General features: G+C 41.6%; 1 protein-coding gene across 6 annotated transcripts in view; it reads right to left on the reverse strand.

The window, feature by feature from the left end:
* Window positions 1-21,045, reverse strand: part of PSD2 (pleckstrin and Sec7 domain containing 2) — a 96,888-nt gene that overhangs the window by 52,788 nt on the left and 23,055 nt on the right. For 5 of the 6 annotated variants that reach the window (XM_061634610.1, XM_061634558.1, XM_061634792.1 and 2 more), the window contains exons 1-3: window positions 9,951-10,395; window positions 7,778-7,972; window positions 724-804 (exon numbers count right to left, since the gene is read on the reverse strand). In XM_061634610.1, the coding sequence (XP_061490594.1) occupies window positions 724-804; window positions 7,778-7,972; window positions 9,951-10,321 (647 nt within the window). In that variant the 5' untranslated portion in view covers window positions 10,322-10,395. Of the gene's footprint in view, window positions 1-723; window positions 805-7,777; window positions 7,973-9,950; window positions 10,440-11,516; window positions 12,164-21,045 lie in introns of those variants that run through there. The other variant, XM_061634979.1, reaches the window with a different exon arrangement.

Here is a 21,045-nt window from a genome sequence, read left to right on the forward strand (position 1 = left end):
ATGTTTTGGTTGCTACACGGACTTAGCTAATCACAGGAGGAGAGTTTCCTCAAGAAGGAGAGGTGCTTCTGGAGGCTGATATGAAAACTCTCCATGTGATGGGGATTATTCCTGGAGCCAGCTATACAGTCTAAGAGTCCATAACTAGGGTTGCCAGGCTCAGGGCCTGAGACTGATCCTGTATCTTTAGGAGAAGAGAAAGTCAGCCAAGTGCAGGTGTTCTTGCTACACTGTAATGAGAAAAACCACAAGGTGGAATTTTCCCTTCCCCCTGCCAGGTCCAGCCTCTAAGAGGTCTTCTGTATCTTTAAAAGTTGTGCAGGGGGAAGGGAGAATTCCACCTTGTGGTTTTTTCCCATTACAGTGTTGTAAGAACACCTGCACTTGGCTGACTTTCTCTTCTCCTAAAGATACAGGATCAGTCTCAGGCCCTGAGCTTGGCAACCCTACACAAAACACTCTGCTCGCCTCCTATTGCCTGCCCTTTTCTATCTGATGACCCCAAACATGGCTTATAAACTAATCAAAGGCAGGATGTAAAGGAAGCATCTGTGAACAAAGAGGCATCCAGACATAAAAGAGCCAGTCAAACAAGCCGAGAGTGTTTGATCCATGTAACACTCCAGAAATGTCTGGAATTTATTGATGGTAGCTAACAGAAATGGACAGTGTGAGGGCTTACCTACAACTCATGAGTTTGCGATTGCTGCCCTTACAGCTCACCTGAGTGCTTTATCCAAGGTCAGCCCAGTGAAGTCAAAGAAACGGAGATATTCTTCTGCTACAAGTTTGCTAAATTCATTACTGTAATTAAAGAGGTCACAGTCAGTCCACTTGTGCATACTCTTCGTAATAGAATCCCATTCCACAACCCCGGAACGTAGGTTTGTGCTCATACGTTAGATGCAAGACCCAACACCTCCCCAAGCCCAAATTGGCTGTGACCTAGCCAAAGTTGAGCTCTTTTAAGTCTCATTGGTTTTCAACAGTAGAACCAAGCCATTCTATTGGACTGAAAAAAGTGTTTAACATTCATGCTCATACTCATTGTGTCACTTAGAGGTCCTTCTTTTAATGTCTGCATAATGAACTATGATTACATGAATAAAATAGGCACTAAAATTCTCAGCAACTGTGGAATAGCAGTTTGTTTATGTATTTATGTATTTATTTATTATGAAATGTATATCCCAACTGTTCTCCCAAAGGAGTTATTAAGCCAACTGTCAGGACGCAGGAACAAGCCAGAAGGAGGAAAGCTAGAAATGAAGGCTTGATACAGACCAAAGGACAGAGTTGTGGTTGGTTGTGTGTGGGCATGTTCACGTGTGTGTGTGAGATACGGTAAACAAGGACGTAGAACAATTTGCTACAATGATAACCTCCATTCTAGAATTTATGCCGTTAACCTTCGAGAGGCATCCTCATCCAGTTTAGGAGGACCATAAAAAATGTCTACCTTATTTATTTCTGGTAGGCTTTAGTAAGGGGCGATTTCTTAATAGTACATACTTTGCATATCAGAAATATAATAAATTTACCAATTTTCAGGAATGCAGTGGGAAATGTCAGACAATTCTGTCATACATTGGTAATCTCAAGGCAAGCTACCTTGTGTAAATTACAAGATTTTGTTCTCGGTTATAGTGTCATTCACTGGTGTAGGTTGAAATTTACCCTGTTCAGATTGTTCTTTGCACATGTCTACTGGCATTGATTTGCTGCAATAAATAAATTTCCAGAGGGGTAGCTCTTGCAACAAAAACAACAAAGACGAAGCGGATTGTTGTCTACAAAAGCTTATGTCATAATAAATTTGTTAGTCTTAAGGTGCCACAAGACTCTTTGTTGTTTTTAATAAATATATTTGTTAGCATATCTACAATTATTTTAGAGAAATATGTGAAAAATGACATTTGCAAAGCAATTGATTTTCATAACAGTCCAGCATTTCTGGTGAACATGGCATTTACCAGTAAGTGATGGAAATGAGAGTAAAAATGGGTCATTCATTGCCATGCTGCATCCCTATGAATAATCAAAGTATTTATTTATTTATTAAATTTATTAGTCGCCCATCTGGCTGGTTGTCCAGCCACTCTGGGCGACATACAAGATAAAAAACAATACATTAAAACGTTAAAATTTAAAACCATAACAGTAAAAACCTAACCCACCCCAAAAGCCTGCCTGAAGAGCCAGGTCTTCAAGGCCCGGCGGAAGCTCATCATAGAAGGGGCATGGCAGAGATCATTTGGGAGAGAGTTCCACAGGGTGGGGGCCACTATTGAAAAAGCCCTCTCTCTAGTCCTCACCAGTCTAGCTGTTTTAACCGGTGGGATCGAGAGAAGGTCTTCTGAGGCTGATCTTGTTGAGCGGCATCCCTGACGATGCTGGAGGTGCTCCTTCAGATAGACTGGGCTAAAACCGTGTAGGGTTTTAAAGGTCAAAACCAACACCTTGAATTGGGTCCGGTAAACAACCGGTAGCCAGTGCAACTCCTTCAGCACTGGAGTGATGTGATCTTGCCGGCGGCTGCCTTTAATCAGACGAGCTGCCGCATTCTATACCAGTTGCAGTTTCCAGACCATTTTCAAGGGTAACCCCACGTACAGCGTATTACAGTAGTCTAGGCGAGAGGTGACCAGGGCATGTACTACCGGTGGGAGCAGATGGTTAGGAAGGAAGGGGCGCAGCCTCCATATCAGATGGAGTTGATACAGTGCCGCCCAGCTCACAGCCGAGACTTGAGCCTCCATGGACAGCTGGGAGTCAAGAATGACCCCCAGGCTGCGGACCCCATTGAGCACCAGGCCCACATCCCCCAGCCTTCCCTTGTCTCCCACAAACAGTACCTCGGGTTTGTCAGGGTTCAGCTTCAGCTTATTCCTTCCCATCCAGCCACTCACCGACTCCAGGCACTTGGACAGGGTTTCTACAGCCAACCTCGGTGAAGATTTAAATGAGACATAGAGCTGCGTGTCATCCGCATACTGATGACATTGCAGCCCAAATCTCCTGATAATTGCCCCCAGCGGCTTTATATAGATGTTGAACAGCATCGGGGAGAGGATGGAACCCTGTGGCACCCCACAAGTGAGAGGCCAAGGATCCGAGACCTCATCCTCCAATGCCACTCTTTGGTACCTACCAGAGAGGAAGGAATGGAACCACTGCAATACAGTGCCCCCCACGCCTAACCTCTTCAGGCGGTCCAGGAGGATAACGTGGTCAACGATATCGAAAGCCGCTGAGAGATCAAGGAGGACAAGGAAGGTGCATTCGCCCCTATCCCACGCCCTCCTCATATCATCTACCAAGGCGACCAAGACTGTTTCAGTCCCATGTCCAGGCCTGAAGCCCGATTGAAATGGATCCAGATAATCCGCTTCCTCCAAGTGCGCTTGCAACTGCTTTGCCACCACCTGCTCAACCGCCTTGCCTAAGAATGGCAAATTTGAGACTGGGCGAAAGTTGTTCAGATCTTGGGGATCCAAGGAGGGCTTCTTTAAGATTGGTTTTATTACTGCCTCCTTGAGCGCTGATGGCATTACTCCCTCTTCGAGAGATGTATTTACCACCATCTTGATCCCCTCACCCAGTCTATCTTTGCAGCTCATAATGAGCCACGATGGGCAAGGATCGAGTAAGCAAGTGGTTGGCTTTAAGGTTGAAAGCACCTTGTCCACTTCATCAGATGGAAGAAGCCGGAACCGATCCCACACCACCAGAGCACCACTGGTCACCTCTGGCTCGCTCACTGTGTCCACAGCGCAAGGAATAGCACTCTTAATACGATCGATTTTCTCCGCAAAGTGTTTAGCAAACTCGTCACAGGAGGCCTTAGCATGTTCCATTGGTTCCGGAGCAACTGGACCAACCAGGCTCCAGACCACTTGGAACAGTCTCCTGGGACAGCACTCTGCAGATGCAATAGAGGCAGCATAAAAATCTTTTTTTGCTGCCCTTAGTGCCACATGATAGGCTGCCGCAGCCGCTCTAACATGTGTCCGGTCGTCGTCAGAGCAAGATTTCCGCCACCGGCGCTCTAGCCGTCTCACCTCCCGCCTCAGAATTCGCAACCGTGGGGTGAACCACGGTGCCGTCTGAGCTCTATTCAGGGGGAGAGGGCATTTCGGAGCCACCCAGTCTAATACCCCGGCGAATGCGGCATTCCACCCCTCCACCAGGGTCTCAGCTGAGTGGCTGTGTGCATGCTCCAGAGAGTCCCCAAACACATTCAGGAATCCATCAGGATCCATCAGATGCCTGGGGCGGACCATCTTAATAGGTCCTCCACCCCCACGGAGGGTTTGTGGCACTGAAAAGTCCATCCTCACCAAGTAGTGGTCTGACTATGACAAGGGGGTGATGGATGTACCCCCAATTTTCAGATCACTCCCCTCCTCTCCCGAGACAAACACAAGGTCGAGTGCATGACCGGCTACATGGGTGGGCCCCATTGTAATAAGGTGCAGCTCCCAGGAAGCCATGGTTTTGAGTGCATTCTTTCCCGGGCTATGCTAAGTAAACAAAAAAAGAGAACATTGCGAGTGAAAGATATGTGTTTTATGTGCATAGTTCCAGGACTCCAACAGGACGAAGAGTAAAAATATTTTTTTTTAAAAAAAACCCTTCTCAAATAAAAATGTTTATATTAATGATATCTGCATTTAGCATGTGATTTCTGTCTAGATGCCAAAAGGTGGAGTTTAGAGGAACTTAGATTTGAAGGCCTGACCTAGTCTTAGTAGATCTGAAAGCTAAGTCTAGCATGCACCAGTTCCTCTGAAGCAAGAGCAGGAATCTCTATGAATCCTGAGGATGTTCCCCTCACCCCGCTTTTTCCTTTCCCGTTTCTGGGCAACTCTTCATTTCCCCTTGGCTCCTTTCTTGGCCTTCCTCCTCATTCTTTCTCTCACCCTTCCTCTCTCTCTCTCTCATCTACATTTGTAGGACTTGGTTACAAGAAGTGGGTGGGATATCCAAGAAAGGTGGGTAGGACCACTTTAGGTTGGTTTTGTATTCTAATATTAACAAAATGTTTCAGGAAATTGTAAATTAAAACAAAAAACAAAAGCGGGAACACATTGTCAAAAAAAGCTGTCACTTAAAAGAACAGTTGCCTCTTCTCTGCATTCCATTTTCAGCAAATGAGGCCAATGTGCCCTTGGGGAGACTTTGTAACAGAGCTATTTTTATGCTGTTTAGGGACCCAGGGCTTTAAATCGGTAGATGTCCTCTTATAGGAAAATGAGTGTTCTTATAGAAAACTGTCCCATTTAATTTCAAGGTTTTTTTCCCCTTGTCCAACAAAGGCATTGTATATTTAAAACATTTAAGTGCAAAATACATTTAAGTGTGAATGTTAATGTTGTGGGATGGGGACTAGAACCTCTGACTCTCTTCTTATTTGCCTGGACACTAAGCCTTACAAGGAGCTTGAACTCTGTTTCCCCCCTAATAATAAAAAGAGAGAGGAGAAAAGATGCTGATTTGAAGCACGCCTTGAAGTCACTCCTAAAGCCCTGAAATACACACACGCACACACTCTAATGCCTGATTGCAGCAGGTAGTCTGGTGCAGCTTACTCTTTATGGAAAGGTGCTCCAGATGCTCAGAAAACAGGAGTTTGTGCAAGACCTCAAAATGAAAATAGATTTAACGATAAAGCCTGAGTGAACCCTAACACAATTAAACCCTGATGTGCCCTGCAAATTGCAAGGAGAGTCATGCTGGAGGGAGGTGGGACACCATTGGTAGGTGACGGTGGGGGAACGTGGGTGTGATGCTCCTCGCAGCCTATTACCTAAGCAGCTTGGGGGTCAGAGAATGTATGCATGACAGTTGTTTGACTGATTTATTACATTTTTATCACTCCCTTCTTGCTATGAAGCAAGCAGAGAATGTATGCATGACAGTTGTTTGACTGATTTATTACATTTTTATCACTCCCTTCTTGCTATGAAGCTCAGGTCAGACCCCTCTCATTTTGTCTTCACAACAATCCTGTGAGGTCTTTTAGGTTAAGAGATACTGGGTAGAGATACACTTGTTATTGTGATGGTTCCAGTGCATCTCCACCTCTCTTTTCTGAAAAAAGGGATGCACGACACTAGTCAAATTCTGCCCCTTTTAACTCTAAAACCTGATTGGATCAGCTCTAGTGCATTTTTTAAAAAAATCAGTTTCAGACAGATTTTGCAATAGATTGGTAAATCAGCCCATTGTCTCTCCAGGTGTGGCCAATGGAAATGTTTTGCTGTAGGCTCAGGCAGAGACAGTGACTGGCCCAACACTTTGCTATGGGTGGTCCTGAAAGGTCTGTAGGCAGCAATGGGAAAGGGAGGTGTGTCCAGCTGAGGACAGGGTGCTTCAAAACATATCCAGAAAAACCATTCTAGCTGCTTTGGAAGTGACTAGTGCGCCCACAGCCACTGACTGGGCCAAGATCACGCAATGAGCTTCTTGGCTGGGCCAGGATTGGATCAAGGCCTAGCAGAAAGCATTTTCAACTGTTCCTCAAAAATATCAAGGCAGCTGCATCTTGACTCTCACCTCATCAGTAACTTTATTTGGAGAGGGAGAATTTCTAAGTCCTGCAAGAAACTTGAGTCCATGAAGGACTTTGGAACTTTGGGAGCAAAAGGCTCCATAACGGCTATTGACAAAATGCCCATACAACAAAAGCTCCATTTTCATGCTGATTATCAGCCAACAGATCCTGCTCACTCTGTAGGACAATGTTCACATATAAAAGTATGTAACCTTCCCTGGAGAAACAGATTTTTTAAATACATTTATCACTGTGAAAATTGTCCTGCAGAGGGAGAGGGGCATAGGAAGGTGCCTTATCCTGAGTCAGATCATTGGGTCCATCTAGCTCAGGATTGTCTACACTGAAAGGCAGCAACTGTCCAGGATTGCAGCCAGGAGTCTCTCCCAGCCCCACCTGGAGATGCCAGGGACTGAACCTGGGACCTTGTACATGCAGAAGAGATGCTCCACCACTGAGCCACAACCCTTCACCAGAAGGAATGTTAGTGAAAAAGCCTTACGTTCTAATCTTCTTCAACATTTTTCCACACTTTTTTTTCAACTATTGTCTCTTCAATCTGCTGCTTGGGTTTTTTTTTTTTTAAGTTCTTCTAAAGCCAGTCAAAAACCACATGGGCCCCAACTGCACTATGCATTTAAAGCAGTGTTCTACCACTTTAAAGAGTCATGGCTTCCTCCAAAGAATCCTGGGAACTGTAGTTTGTTAAGGGTGCTGAGAGTTGTAAAGAGAGCCCTGTTCCCCACACAGAGCTCCAGTTCTCAGAGTTTTCTGGGAAGAGGGATTGACTGTAATACCTCTTTGAAAACTGTAGCTCTTTGAGGGGAATAGGGATCTCTTAACCATTGTAGGGAGCATTGGTCCAGTGGCCACAAAAGCAGCTGGGACAGACTATGGATACACATTCAGATCAGAGCTTGGAAAAGTTACTTTTTTGAACTACAACCCCCATCAGCCCAATCTAGTGGCTATGCTGGCTGGGGTTAATGGGAATTGTAGTTTAAAAAGGTAACTTGTCCAAGCTCTGATTTAGATATGCAATCAAAAGTGGATCTTCTCACTGACTCCCAGCCCTTTGCAAACATTTTCATACTCTGTTGCAAAAGGCTATGACAAGTCACTGTGGGGGGTGGGGACATTTCATGGGGGCAGCCCTTTCATTAAATCCCTTCATTGGGCTCAGCACTTGTTTCATCCTGGTTCTTGAACAGCGTCACTTACTTCTTCCCAAGCTGCCGTGCCACGTCACAGTGCTTGAATCCTTCAAGGTTATAGAGCCGTTTGGCCAATCTCTTGGCAGCCTCATTGTCCGCCCTGCAGCCATTGAAGAGAGTGTCTGTGCTTCCCTGGTCAAGTTGTTCTGTGCTGCCCATATTGGAGTCTGAGTCAGAAAGAACATCTTTTATACTGGCATCGCTGCAAGGACAAAAAACAGCTAAGTAAGCAAAAGCTGAACAGAGCAGTGGAACTATCAGGTATCTAGGAAACAAAGATCTGGGTTCTGTCAACACGCCTCAATTAAACGGTGGTGTTTTTTCAAAGCCCTATATTTTTGCCCCAAGTTTGCACTGAGAGGCTGTTCAAGGAAGTACAAGAGTAATATTCCCACAAGTGGAAACCACGCTGCCATTCTGTCTAGAGATACACATTTCAGGATCTAATTTTTTTTCAAGTAGAAAACGTGTGAATGGAACACACTCCCCCACTTAAAATACATGAGAGTGACCAGCAATGGATTGAGCTATTGCTTCCACATTAGGGATGGAAAGTTCCATCGGTCTCGGTCTCTCAGTTTTTTATTTTTCCAGTCTTAAATTCAGTTCTCCACATTTCTGCAGCAATTTGCAATTTTTTTTTTTTAAAAAAACCTCATGAAAATTCTCCAGCATTTTAGTGAGGATTTTACCTAATAAACACATTTTTGTAGGCATTTCTTCAGATAATATAATATAATGCATTTTTGTAGGTTATGTTCACTCATATATTCATATGCATTTTTGTAAGCATTATTTGGTTGGCCAATTCCAGAGCAACATTCGAGTAGGTGCAAATGTTGAAGGATGGGCTGTGTTTTGGTTCTCATAGAGTTTCAGAAAGTGCAAATTTGATAGATTCAGCTTCAGATGTAAACTAAATTGAATGTCTCGCCCATCCCTACTCCACACAGAGGAGAAACACAGCTATTTCAAGACATAGCAGGTTTGGGGATGAGGAGAGAAAGTAACTGTGTTTTCCCTGCCATTGAGGCTTTCTTGTTTCTGGAGGGCAGAAGGAAGGCAGACCTCTGCGATGAGGTGCAGAGCCCTGTGTAGGGTACAGTATTAAGGAGCCCCAGGGCCAAACAAGGCCTTTATGCTAATGTGGGATTTCCTCCCAATGCAAAGAACATCTTCAGAAGCGGGATTTTCCTAAGGATTGCAGCAATGGAGGAAATACCTGCTACTAGATATTAGATAACTATCAACACCCTTAAACAACCTATACATCAAATGCAAGTTAACACATTTAATATCACATCTCACAGTTTCCCTGAAGTTATAGAACATTTGTCAAAGCTAAATGAACAGAAAGGGGCAGTGCTTCAAGAAGTGGAGTCCATGGAAGGACCGTGGCAGTGTTTATCTCTTCTCTCCCCTATACTCAAAAATAGGCTGTAAGCACCTTTTGATTCAGGGGCTGCCTTTCCCTCTTCATCCTACTGTCTTAGGCTACAATCCAATACACACTTACCTGGGTATAAGTCCCATTGAACCCAATGGAGCTTTCTTCTGAGTAGACATGTATTGGATTGCAGCCTTAAGCTGTACAGCAATATATAAATAATTAGGGCTTTCAACCAATTAATGCATTTTAGAGTGCAAACCCATACTCAAAAGTAAGTCCTATTCAGTTCAGTGGAGCTTACTCCCAGGTAAGTGGGTATAGGATTTCAGCTGCAGCTGATTAATAAGCTACCTTTAATAAATCAATGCATTAATTACAAATATATTTGTATGTATCAAAATATCAGTATAACTGCCTTCTAAAGGTACTTATGAAACTGTGATAACAATTTAATAACCAGTCAGAAGGAAAAGCCATATTTAATGTAGACTGAAGAAAGAAAACATGGATAGCCTCAGAAAACTGTAACCTTCACTCCCAGCTTGGCTGATTAAACTCACCTATTGCATTTAGCCTCCAACAATTAATCAACTGAAGCTTTCAAAGATTAATCTACCAAATGAACCAATTAAAGCTTGGAGTGCTGTAAATACTACTTCAGCATAATCAAGAATATCAAATAGTACTGAGATTTAAGCATGATTCATTAGTGGATAGTTTGTTAAAACAGCATAGTTAATCAACTATATATATCCAGTTCATTGACAGGTATTGTATAAGGGGAGCATACCTGATTGAATTAATAAACTTTGTGGCATCTTCTTCTGGTCTCTCCAAGTGATACCCATTTGGGATGTTTTTCAGAGATACCCTGCTCAGCACATTTTCGGACCGGCTGCTAGTGATAGAATGCTTCAGGGGGCTCCCAAAATCACCATCTATTGCTTTGGCCATTGCGTCTTCCTGTTTATCTGTTATTGTGGGCTCCAGGGCATCCTTCTCATGAGTGATGAGTTTCTGTTCTAAAAGTTCAGAACTTTCCTTAGTTCTTTGCTGAATAAGAGGGGTGAGTGGAGCTTCAAAGCTAACACAGCTGTCTGTCTCATCTGTCAGTGAGAGCACATCCAAGGAGTCCAGACTGCTGTAGTATGTGCCCTTCATAAGGTCAGATTCCACAATTTTTTCAAAGGTAGAACTGAATCCGTCCCTGATGTCTTTAAATGCAAAATCTTCCCTGTCATCATCACTGCAACTTAGCTTGAGTTCTGCAACAGTAAAGCTGAAATGGAAGAATGCAGCTAAACAATAGAGAAATTACACTCATTGAATGTCATTATTTGCAGAGACAGTATGATTTATTTATTTATTTATTCCATTTGTATACTGCCCCATAGCCGAAGCTCTCTGGGCGGTTTACAACAATTAAAAATATTAAAAACAAATACACAAATTTTAAAACACATTTTTAAAAAGCAATTTGTGACTTGGGAGAAAAGAGTAGAGATACTACAAAGATACAAAGCACAGAATACATCTTAAGCTTTTGCAGTGAAACATGCCTGATTCTAGAAAGTTACTTTTGCAATAATCTAGTTTCAAATGCCATAGGACAAAATTGCTTGTGGGCCACTTTCAAATGGTCTCTGAGACCATAGTGAAAACAGAGAAAATGAGGAAGAACCTGATATTTTCTTAGGATCTTCCACTACATGCTGAAGAGGCAAGATGCTTTTTAGTGTAAATTTTAAAACTTAAAAAGCAGTTTCCTTTTTTTCAGTAGTGCAAGTGGTAGAATGGGAACTTCAAAGAACGGTTAATTCATTTATAAATAGGATGATAATCGACAGAACCAAGAAGACTGAATCTGGTTCCAAAATGGGAAACATTTGGGCAAGGCTACAAGAAGCGTTTTGCATGCAAGACATTGTGCACTGACTCCAGTGATAATTCCATTGAGTCTGGATTGTCTGCTGAAGAGGTATGACAGCCCCAGAACTCTGGGATTGGCTCAAACAACTCAAGTGAAAAATCTGAATCACCGCCCCCCAAGATGTTCACTTGCCTAGGAGTTCCTGTTTGGAGAAGGCAGAGGGCACAACTCAAAGTAATTCAGTGGTGCTCAAGGGTGTGGCGCCATGTTAGAGTGCCAGCCCTTTAAATTGGAAGCTAACATGGGGGGGGAAGGGGGCAACAAAGGGGGCAGCAATGGAAGGCACGGTGTGAGCCAATGGCAGCTTTGAAAATGTTGCTTTGATGGTGGCAGTCCCAGATTCAAGTCCAAAGGGAGCTTTAAGGTGAAACTAAAAGGCATACACACTAATATGAGCCCTAAATTAAAGTGGTACATTTCTGTTACCTTATCTGTTCTTCTCCATCCTCAGGATCAAGCAGCTCTGCAACATCTTGGTGTGACTGCAAACCTGCACTGCTGAGCGTCTCACTGAATAGCAACTTGTTTGTCATGAGCCTCTCTTCCAAAGCAGCACTTCCAGTCCTCAGAGTAGTTTGAGTCCGTGTCACTGCTCCCTTCTCGCCATCAAAATCTCTCTGTTTGCCAGGCTCAGATTCTGTGTGTAACCCATTTGTCAGCCCCAGGCTGCTGCTGCTGTCCCTGGCACTTCCTGACTGTTCTTGCTGTCCCCTTCCCTGCTGCAGATCCCTTCCCTGCTGCAGATCCCTTCCCTGCTGCTCCTTCCATGTGTCTGTAACTGCCCCCTGGCATCTGCTTACATTGCCCACACAGTCATCCTGATCTAAGCTTCTGCACGTTGCTCTGGGTGGCTCAGCATCATTCTGGATGCTCGATGTGCTGCCAAGAGATTCTGCTGGCTCTGTTAGTTGTTTGCTCTCATTCGAGAAGGTTGTGGCTAGCTGCATGCTTGGAGTACGTGGCTCATTATATGCTGCAGGTGGCTGTGAAAATGGAATATTTCCATTCATGTTCTGTTGATTCTGGCTTGGCTTGTCGTGCTGATCTGCCTTCTTTGTTAATTTGAATGTTACCTACAAAAAGAGAGAGGATGAAAATTATCAGAATTTCAAATGGATGTTTTTTAAATGACAGCAAGGTTTAATAAAAGCTGGATTCTCCAGCCAAAAGAAAGCCTAAACACAAATAGCTACACTTGCACATGCCCACCCCTCTTCTCTTTGCCTCTCCATTCCTGCCCCTCTCCTGCCTCTCCGTTGTCTCCCTAACTCCCTAAAACTTACATTTTTTGTAAAGTGCCTTGTCCATTGAGCATCCTATATAAATAATATATAATGACTATAACTCCTACCATTTTTCAATATTGTTAACAATTTCAACAGAAAGTCTAGTAGCATCTTGACTAGCCAATTTATTATGACATAACCTTTCAAGGAATAGAGCCCACTTCACAAACTGTATGCCTCAGGTGGATATATATATGGCTACAGAGGGGGAAATGTAAAGAGTAGAATGCAATGGTCATGAAAAGTATGACATTTTTCATTTCATGACATTTGATCCCTCTGTTTACATTTTTTGTCTTTAACTTGTCAGCTGAGAAGAATTTATGCATCTGAAGAAGTAGACTCTAGTCCACAAATGCTTATGCCATAATAAATGTGTCAGTCTCAATTCTGCAAGGGCCTGAGTTGGGGAAAGGCATTGATAGATGTTCCTGAGCTCCAGGGGTGTAGTGATGGGGGGGCAAATGAGGGCATTGCACCCCCAAATAATAATTCTTAGGGTTGCCATATTGCCCGGTTAGCTGGGTTTTACCCGGATTCTTTGCATGCCACCTGGCGCCCGGCTAGCCCCTTAGGTGGCCCGGATTCTCACCTTTAATTTGAACAAAAAATTAAGTTTCTAGGTGGTCCAGTTCTCGAGATACACATAAAAATGTCTGCCGCCCCCCGACTGTTAAATCTTTCTTTAAACAGTACTGTATACAGTACTATAGCACTTCGTAGCTTTAACCCCGCCCGTTCAGCATTGCAGCCAATCAGAGAAGACAGGATTGTGTTTCAGTTTCATTGACCTGAGGCAGTGTCTAGAAAACAAAATGGTGCCCCCCCCCGTTTATCTGAAAATCACATAAATTGGGTAAGTATATATATTTCAGTTTCTTTTCCTCTTGTGTGCAGGAGTCAGATCTTGGGCAGTGTTTTGAAAACCTTCCCAATACTTGCTTTTTGTAAAAGCAATGCTAATCTCATATGTTGCTTATCACTTGAGGTTGCATTTCTGTCCCTGTTTGAGTAGGCCCCACTGAATACACTGGGACTTGCTTCTGAATAAATAAGCCTAGGATTGCACTATAAATATCTTTACAGTTTGTGTAAATAATAAATACACTTGATAGTCATGCTTATATAAATATTTCTTCATTTATCATATTTTTGGTTTTTGGTTAGGAATCCTGACTGGTTGTGAGATGCTGCGTTTTCTGCCTTACTCATAGGAATCTTGTTGTGGTTGGTATGGTATTACATTTAGGAAAGTGTTACTGCCTTTTGTGTTGTTTTTTTCCTATTTGCATTTCACTTATCTTTAATCTCACTCCATTACAGCCATAGAAGCAACAGCAGCATATGCAAGATAATTAACTCCCATTAGTGATAAGAGCAAGAATTTATAATTATTATTTCAATTAAAACAAGAGGCTTATCAATACTTTGAAGAGGACCAGATATTTATTTTCTTTCTGAGCCCAGGACTGGGTCTTTCATGATGCCCGGTGGGGGGGGGAGCAGGAGAGTAGTCGATAAAACAGACATCCTGGCATTGGTAATCTAATTAGCAAGGTATGTGTGGGGTTGTTGCACACTTCCAGGCCCGGTTTCATTTTGAGTATGGAGGTGGAACCTGTGTAGATGTGGTTGATCAAAGGGAGAAGAAATTTTGAGTTAAGCAAAGCTCTGCTGTTATAAAACCTAAGAAACATACAGATACTTTGAATGTCTGAATGCCTGCACCAGTGGAATACTGGAGGAACTTGCAAAACTTGCTGCAACAGTATTTAGAACTGAGCATGTGGTGTGAAAGACTCCTTTTCCTAACATTTTGGCTTCTTGTTTTTCTCCACCCACCACATCTTTGAAATATATCGTATATAGTTAACTGTATTGCTGCCCTGACTTACTTTATGTTTGTTGCTATTTTGTGTTTTTATTATGTTTTTATATTGATTGTGTACTTTTATTGTTTTTATTATATTTGTAAGCTGTGCTGAGCTCTGTTTTTAACAGCAGAAGGGCAGGATATAAATCCTCTTAATCAATCAATAAATACTCCATAGTGTTGGAAACTAGAGTCTAGGCATTTAAGGCTGAAAATGTTGCTTTTTAAAAAAAGATTTCTCACATCTTTCCCCAGTTTTTGGTGGTAATTCCTAGGCACAAAAACAAAACAACTGGACAATCCAAATATTAATATGCAAATAATTTGCATAATATGCAAATTAGCCTGCCCGGATTTGTGGAACTGGAATATGGCAACCCTAATAATTCTGCTCCTCCAAATGAAATTTTCCTTCAGTCCCCAAATTTCTAGCATTGCAGTAACTTCAAACTTCAACTCGAGCATTTAGAAATATATAGTTTAGGCATCCAAAGAGAGGAGCAAGGCAAAGTTACCAAGGGAATAAGAACACAGCAAATATAAGAGTTAAAGGTATGAATGAAGTGAACACAAATCTTGATGGATGGGGGAAGGAGTTTGCAAACCTAAGGGTTTGCAATTGGAGGAAGGAACAATGGGAAGGACAGTATTGTTATGCACTGCAGAGCATCTCTCCCTCCCCTGTAGTGCTCAGTCAGCCTCTGTAGGTGGTGGGTGTTATTAGTGCATCTGCTGGGTGTGCCTAGGCTTTTGGGCCTAGACATGCAGCAGTCTAGCCTAGTCTAGGGCAGGACTTGAGAAGAAGCAGAGAGGTGAGTGGGCTGGCCCTCCAAAGCCCAGGAAGTCTAATGAGACCTTACTAACTTAGCCCAGGCAATATTATGTGTGCAAGCATGTCTGGGGGGCATTTCTTCTCTAATTTGTTAAACAAGTTGAAAAATATATCCTTTCAATCCTTTCAAGCTGGTTCCATTTCAAAATGGTTTTGAAGAGTATAATGTTGCTAGAGGCTTAGTTGCAACAGTTACTAAAACACTGTACCTGTACACAGAAGTCTTTCCACACATGTACACTTTGGATGTTGCAGGACTCACCTTTGGTGCATCTACACCTGTGTGTGAAAATTCATTCTCAACTTTGACACATATGCTGACACCATACAGGTGTCCAATGCTTCCTCAGAGAAAAGCAAATTTATCAATGTTGGGTTTTGAAAGTAACATATTTGAATGAATTTCAAGTGAACAGTTCCTCTGCAAATTTGCAGAGAAATCACAGTGCATTCGATTTTATTAACAGTTTAGATCATTATGGCAGGACTTGTACAATATACATTTATTTTCCAATCACTGTTATATAGTTTACACAGCTATTTTGCATGTGGAAAATATTGTATTTGAATTGATTTGCTTTTTTGTAAACTTCATAAGTCATAATTCCTAATTAAAATGCATAAATTGGGGTTTATTTTTGTCATTATCTATGAAAACCTTTTCCCTAGAAACCTTTTTTGTAGTGAACGATGCCCCAATCCTTCTGCCCCTCCCCAATTTTTGTCTCTGTTCACTCAATGAAAATTGTCTCGCTGTATCCTGCTAGGTCCACATGGAGTTTATTTTCACACTGGGGACCAGAACTATAAGTCCCATACCCATATTCATTTTATTTGTTTAGCAATATGCCATTACAAACATAGATCATTCAATGCTGAGACACAAATTTAGCTCTTAAATTCCTAGCTGCCAGGGTAAATAAGGAAACACGCAATGAGATATATATTTCTTTGTCCGATAACAAAAAACACGCAAACTCACTCGGTGAAACAAATTTTTTCCTATGGCTAAATTCAGACAGATATTTCTCATGAGGATCTTTATATAAAGGACACTGGGTAACATAATGAACTACATCCTCTACAGCTGTTTCACAAAACACACAAAACCGGTGTTCTAAGGGAATATTTTTTATAATGACCATCGAGAAAGGCAGAGGGCATGGCATTAAACCTTAACTCAGTAAAAGCGATTCTGTGTGAAGCTAAAGTAATTACCTCTAAGTAATTAGCTTTCTGATGGTCTGTTTTAAAGCATGGATACAGCCTGGAGAATCTTGAAGAGTGGGACTTCCGGGAAGGGTTGCTTTGCCTGTGCTGCCTCTGAGCGAGCTCTCATCTCAGAAGAAGCTTTTTCAGCTTTAAAATTAGTCAGAACGCTCTTTTTGACTGATAAAGATTTTCTCCCGGGCAGGGAGAAATGTAGAGATCAACCCCAAAGCCTGTTTTTGTGGGGAGGACTGGATTTCATTTATTTATGAGAGAAAGTTTAAACTGCAATGCCGGATGGACTTTCATCAAGCTCTAGCTGATTACAGCGACACGTTTATCTTTTCTTTAAAGAAAAAACGGACTCTAACAGGCAGATAAGCATCCTTCTTTCTATCTTCTTTTTCCACTTGGCTTAAATTGGTGCAGCAAAAAGAGATTTGTCAATGAATCAGCTGTGAAGAAATTCTAGGTGAGTGCTTTTCTCTTTCACTAACGAAATTAAGGAGGAAAGAAATCGAAAAAGCTTATCTTTGTTTTTATCGCAAAAAGCTGTCCTGGAGGTGCATTCTAAAGATATCAACGGAAGAGGGATTTCTATTTCGAGGAGGGGGGGGGAATTTTTTTTTTTGGTCTATTTCATTTTGACGAATCTGCTTGTTCACGACACCACTAATTGTTTTGATGTTGGGAACTAAGTTTGTTTTGTATTCCTGAACACATAGAGATAAGGCAGGCTGTACTGTCTACACTGATACAAGCAAGCCTGAAATATTAACCCAATTGTGGCTGAAATAATTTTTGTCTCTGTGGTTTTAAGAATGACAACCAGGAAAGTGAATGAGACCATGGAAGAAATTATGTTTCAGAAAATAATGGGTGAGATTGAGATAACGAAACAAACCCTGAGACAGGGTAGACAGGAGATGAAAATTGAACTTAACAAAATGACGCAGGAGCTTAAAGAAATAGTGGATTCTGTGAGAGAGGAGTTTGATGGGATAGGGAAGCTACAAGACCTGGAGATTGGAACAAATGTGAAATTGGAAAAAGATTTGGATTTTATGGATGTTAGAAATAAAGTTGACTGTTTGGAATTCAACGTTGTCTCTGAAGAAATTAATGAAGATTTTGGTGGTAAAGTTATCAATGTCTTGGATAATTTTCTGGACTGGAATGATGTGATGGAGTTTGACATATAAAAAATCTATGGAGTTGGCTACAGATATGTAACAGTGGAGAAACTCTTAAGAGATGATCCAGTGCATTTTGTAAAAAAGAAGAACAGAGATATGACTTTGCAGCAATACTTCAGCAACATATTCAGAATTCTTGACTGGAATGATGTGATGGGGCTTGACATGGAAAAAAATTATGGAATTAACTACAAATATGTGACAGAGCAGAGATGCACCCAGAGCAGAGATGTGACTTTACAACAATATTTCAACAACATATTCAGAATTGATGGCAAAGACATATTTGTGATGGGGGAAATTCCCATCAGACTCTTGTTATATGACTATGGCTACGACAGCAAGATCATCATGGGATACTGATAATGGACGAATGGATACTGAAACCACTGGATTTAACAGGACTATTGAAGATGGAAGATGGAATTAATATTGATAATGGAAGAATGGTTATGGAAATTATTGGATTTAACAGATTTGACGAGATGGATTAATTGATATGTTTACTTGGACTATGGCTATGACAACAAGATTATTATGGGATATTGATAACGGAAGAATGGCTACTGAAATTACTGGACTTAACAGGATTATTGAAGATGGAAGATGGAGTTAATATAGATAATGGAAGAATGGCTATTGAAATTATTGGGCCTAACAGATTTGAATTAGATGGATTAAGCAATATGTTTATTTGGAGAAAAATTGAAAGATATATCTTTCAAGGAATTGAAACCTCTCTTTGACTTTTTGTGGAAAGAATAAAATAATGTTTATGAGATTTGATGATTAATTAAGATAACTACTGGAGGAAAGTGATTTTATAATATAATTTTAGAGATAGGATTGTTATATATTCTAGACCTATAACTGATCTGCGACAAATCGGAAGTTGACATTTTATTTTATTGTTTAATTGTTTTTGTTTTGTTTTGTTTTTTGTCTTTGAAAATTTGAATAAAAATTAATGATAAAAAAAGAGAATCTTGAAGAGTGGATAGTTAGCATATCAGCTAAAGAAGCTCTCCTGTACACAAACAGCTTTAACTGTACTTTAGACAGTAACTGAATCTCAGTCAGCTCAGTATCAAATTCTCTAATAAGTGTATGTAAAGCAGCAACTCTCTTTTGGGCATTTAAGGGTGAGCCATAAGCTATGGACACCAGGCGGGAGGGTGGCAAAGCTAATATTCTGTTGTGAAAATTTAGGAGATGGACCTGTATTCTGGTCTGGACTGAAGGCCAACCCACTTCTGCATAAACATGAGCCGCAAGAGTACCAACAGATAGGCCCCAAACCTTCTTTAAAAAGAGCTTTGAACCTTCTCCAACTCACGAATTAGTGAGTGGCTAAGCTCTACACCATATCTCATAGAAGGGACAACCTTTGCCAAAAAATTTTTTAGGGCTGGAATAACCAAATTCCCACCCTTGGCATAAAAGAATCTCAGAATAGTGCCAGCAAGATGTCTTGCTTTAGCAGCAATAGCATCCGTGTGAACCTTCCAAAAGAAGGTTACTGCAAAATGGACTCCTAAATAGCAAAATGATTTAGTCTGTTGGATACGATTATTACAAAATTGACCAATTGAAAGGGGATCTCTTACCAAATACAACCACTTTAGTTTTTGAGAAGCTGATAATGAGCTCCTGCTGACAACATTTAGCCAACAAATCCATCTGCTTGTTCAGGTCACCCCTTGTTAAAGATAATATAACCATGTCATCTGCATATAAGAGAATACTGACCTTCCTATTTCCTACAGCTGGAGGACATGCATCCATATTCCCAAGCAGTTTGACCAGATCATTTATATAAAGGCTAAAAAAGAGGGGGCCCAGAACACATTATTGTCTGACCCCCTTCTTAATTGGGATAGGGTCAGATAGAAGACCAGTCCTATCAACTCTGATTTTAGCTATGGTATCTAGATGCAAACTTTGGAGCAGCATCCACAGCCTAGGATCTATATTAAGCGCATGCTGTTTGGACCACAAGCGGTTTCTATCAGTTGAGTCAAAAGCTGATGAGAGTTCTACAAAAACTGCATAGAGTTGAATTTTTTTCAAGGTTTTCTCAATAAGATGGAACAAAATATAACAATGATGGATGGTGGAGTACGAGTTCCTAAAACCAACTTGCTCCTCACAAAAAATAGAATTGGAAGAGACCCACTCCTGTAGCTTGTAAAGTAAAAAGGAAGCATATATTTTAGAAGAGATATCCAGCAGACTAATCAGTCTGTAATTCTGGGGAAGAGAAGGGTTACCCTTTTTGAAAATAGGATAAACTATAGATAGTTTCCAACCAGGAGGAATTAGACCAGTCAGATTAATCTCAGCAAACAATTTAGCAAGAACAGGGGGCCACCAGTTAAGAAATGATTTAAAAAGTTCTGGTGGCAAAAAATCTTTACCCGGGACCTTATTGAGCTTAATCAAATCAATCAGGGATTTAACTGTATAAAGGGTTACTGGGTCCCAATCAGGTAGAATTCTATGATCTACAAAAGGGGAAGAAACTGATAGAGTTATATAATTTAGTAAAATAATTGGTCCAGTCATCAAGTGGAATCTGAGCCTCAATAATCCCTCTTGCCTCAGCCAGGCCATGTGCAACAACATCCCAGAGCATACCGTCGTTTTCTATAGGATCTTGGCCTAAAGCCTCCCATTGAGTTCTGTTGTGTTCATCTTTTTTGAATGTATAAGGTGTTTGTAATATGATCTAAATTCAATGTTGTTGGGTAGCTACTTCTGTTTTCAATTTTAGGTGATGCCTGGAGAGTTTAGCCAAAGTCCCCTTAGCACTCTGACAGTCCTTATCAAACCATGAGGAGAATGATTTGAAATTCTGGTATGGCATACAAGATGAAGTTAAAAAAGGTTTTAGGTAGTCTGCAATCTGTTGATATATACTTAAGGGAGTGTATTCTCCCAAAAGGCAATAAGAACGAAATGATAATAGCTCTTTGGCTGTCAAAAGATTAGTCAAAAACTGAAAGAGAGACTGAGACCATCTCAATCTTCTAGTGCAGTGGTTCCCAACCTTTATGAGCACGGGACCCCCTTTATAAGCTGAAAAAAATTGTGATCCCCTCCCCCCAGGGAGGCAGGCTGGCTGCCAGGAAGGAAGGGGGAAAGCAACCTTTCTTTGCAGGCTTGCTTCTTTTTGCTTCACAAAAAGCCCTCTCCTCTCATTCTAAGCAAGGGCGTTGCCAGTAGCAGCAGTGCAAGGAGACGGGAATCAGTGATAGTAATCCCCTCTTCTTCCTGGTGGCTCCACCCTCAGCCTCCTTTGGCATCTGCCATGTATTTTACAGGCAGATGCCTGCCCTTAGTGCTCCTGAAAGACGCTCTGGCGCTTCAGCAAAAGGCCTCCCCTCTCGTTTGGAGCAAGGGGGAGGTGTCATCTGCAGCGGCAGTGGAAAGCAGACAGTGTAGAGGGAGTGAAGACTTTTTTAAAAAAAATTAATAAATAATTCATTTCTTTACTGTTCATGGGCCCCTCTGGATTACTTCGCAGCCCCCCTGGGGGTCCCAGCCCCCAGGTTGGGAA

The sequence above is a fragment of the Rhineura floridana genome, chromosome 1 (assembly GCF_030035675.1).
Source record: "Rhineura floridana isolate rRhiFlo1 chromosome 1, rRhiFlo1.hap2, whole genome shotgun sequence".
Taxonomy (NCBI): domain Eukaryota; kingdom Metazoa; phylum Chordata; class Lepidosauria; order Squamata; family Rhineuridae; genus Rhineura; species Rhineura floridana.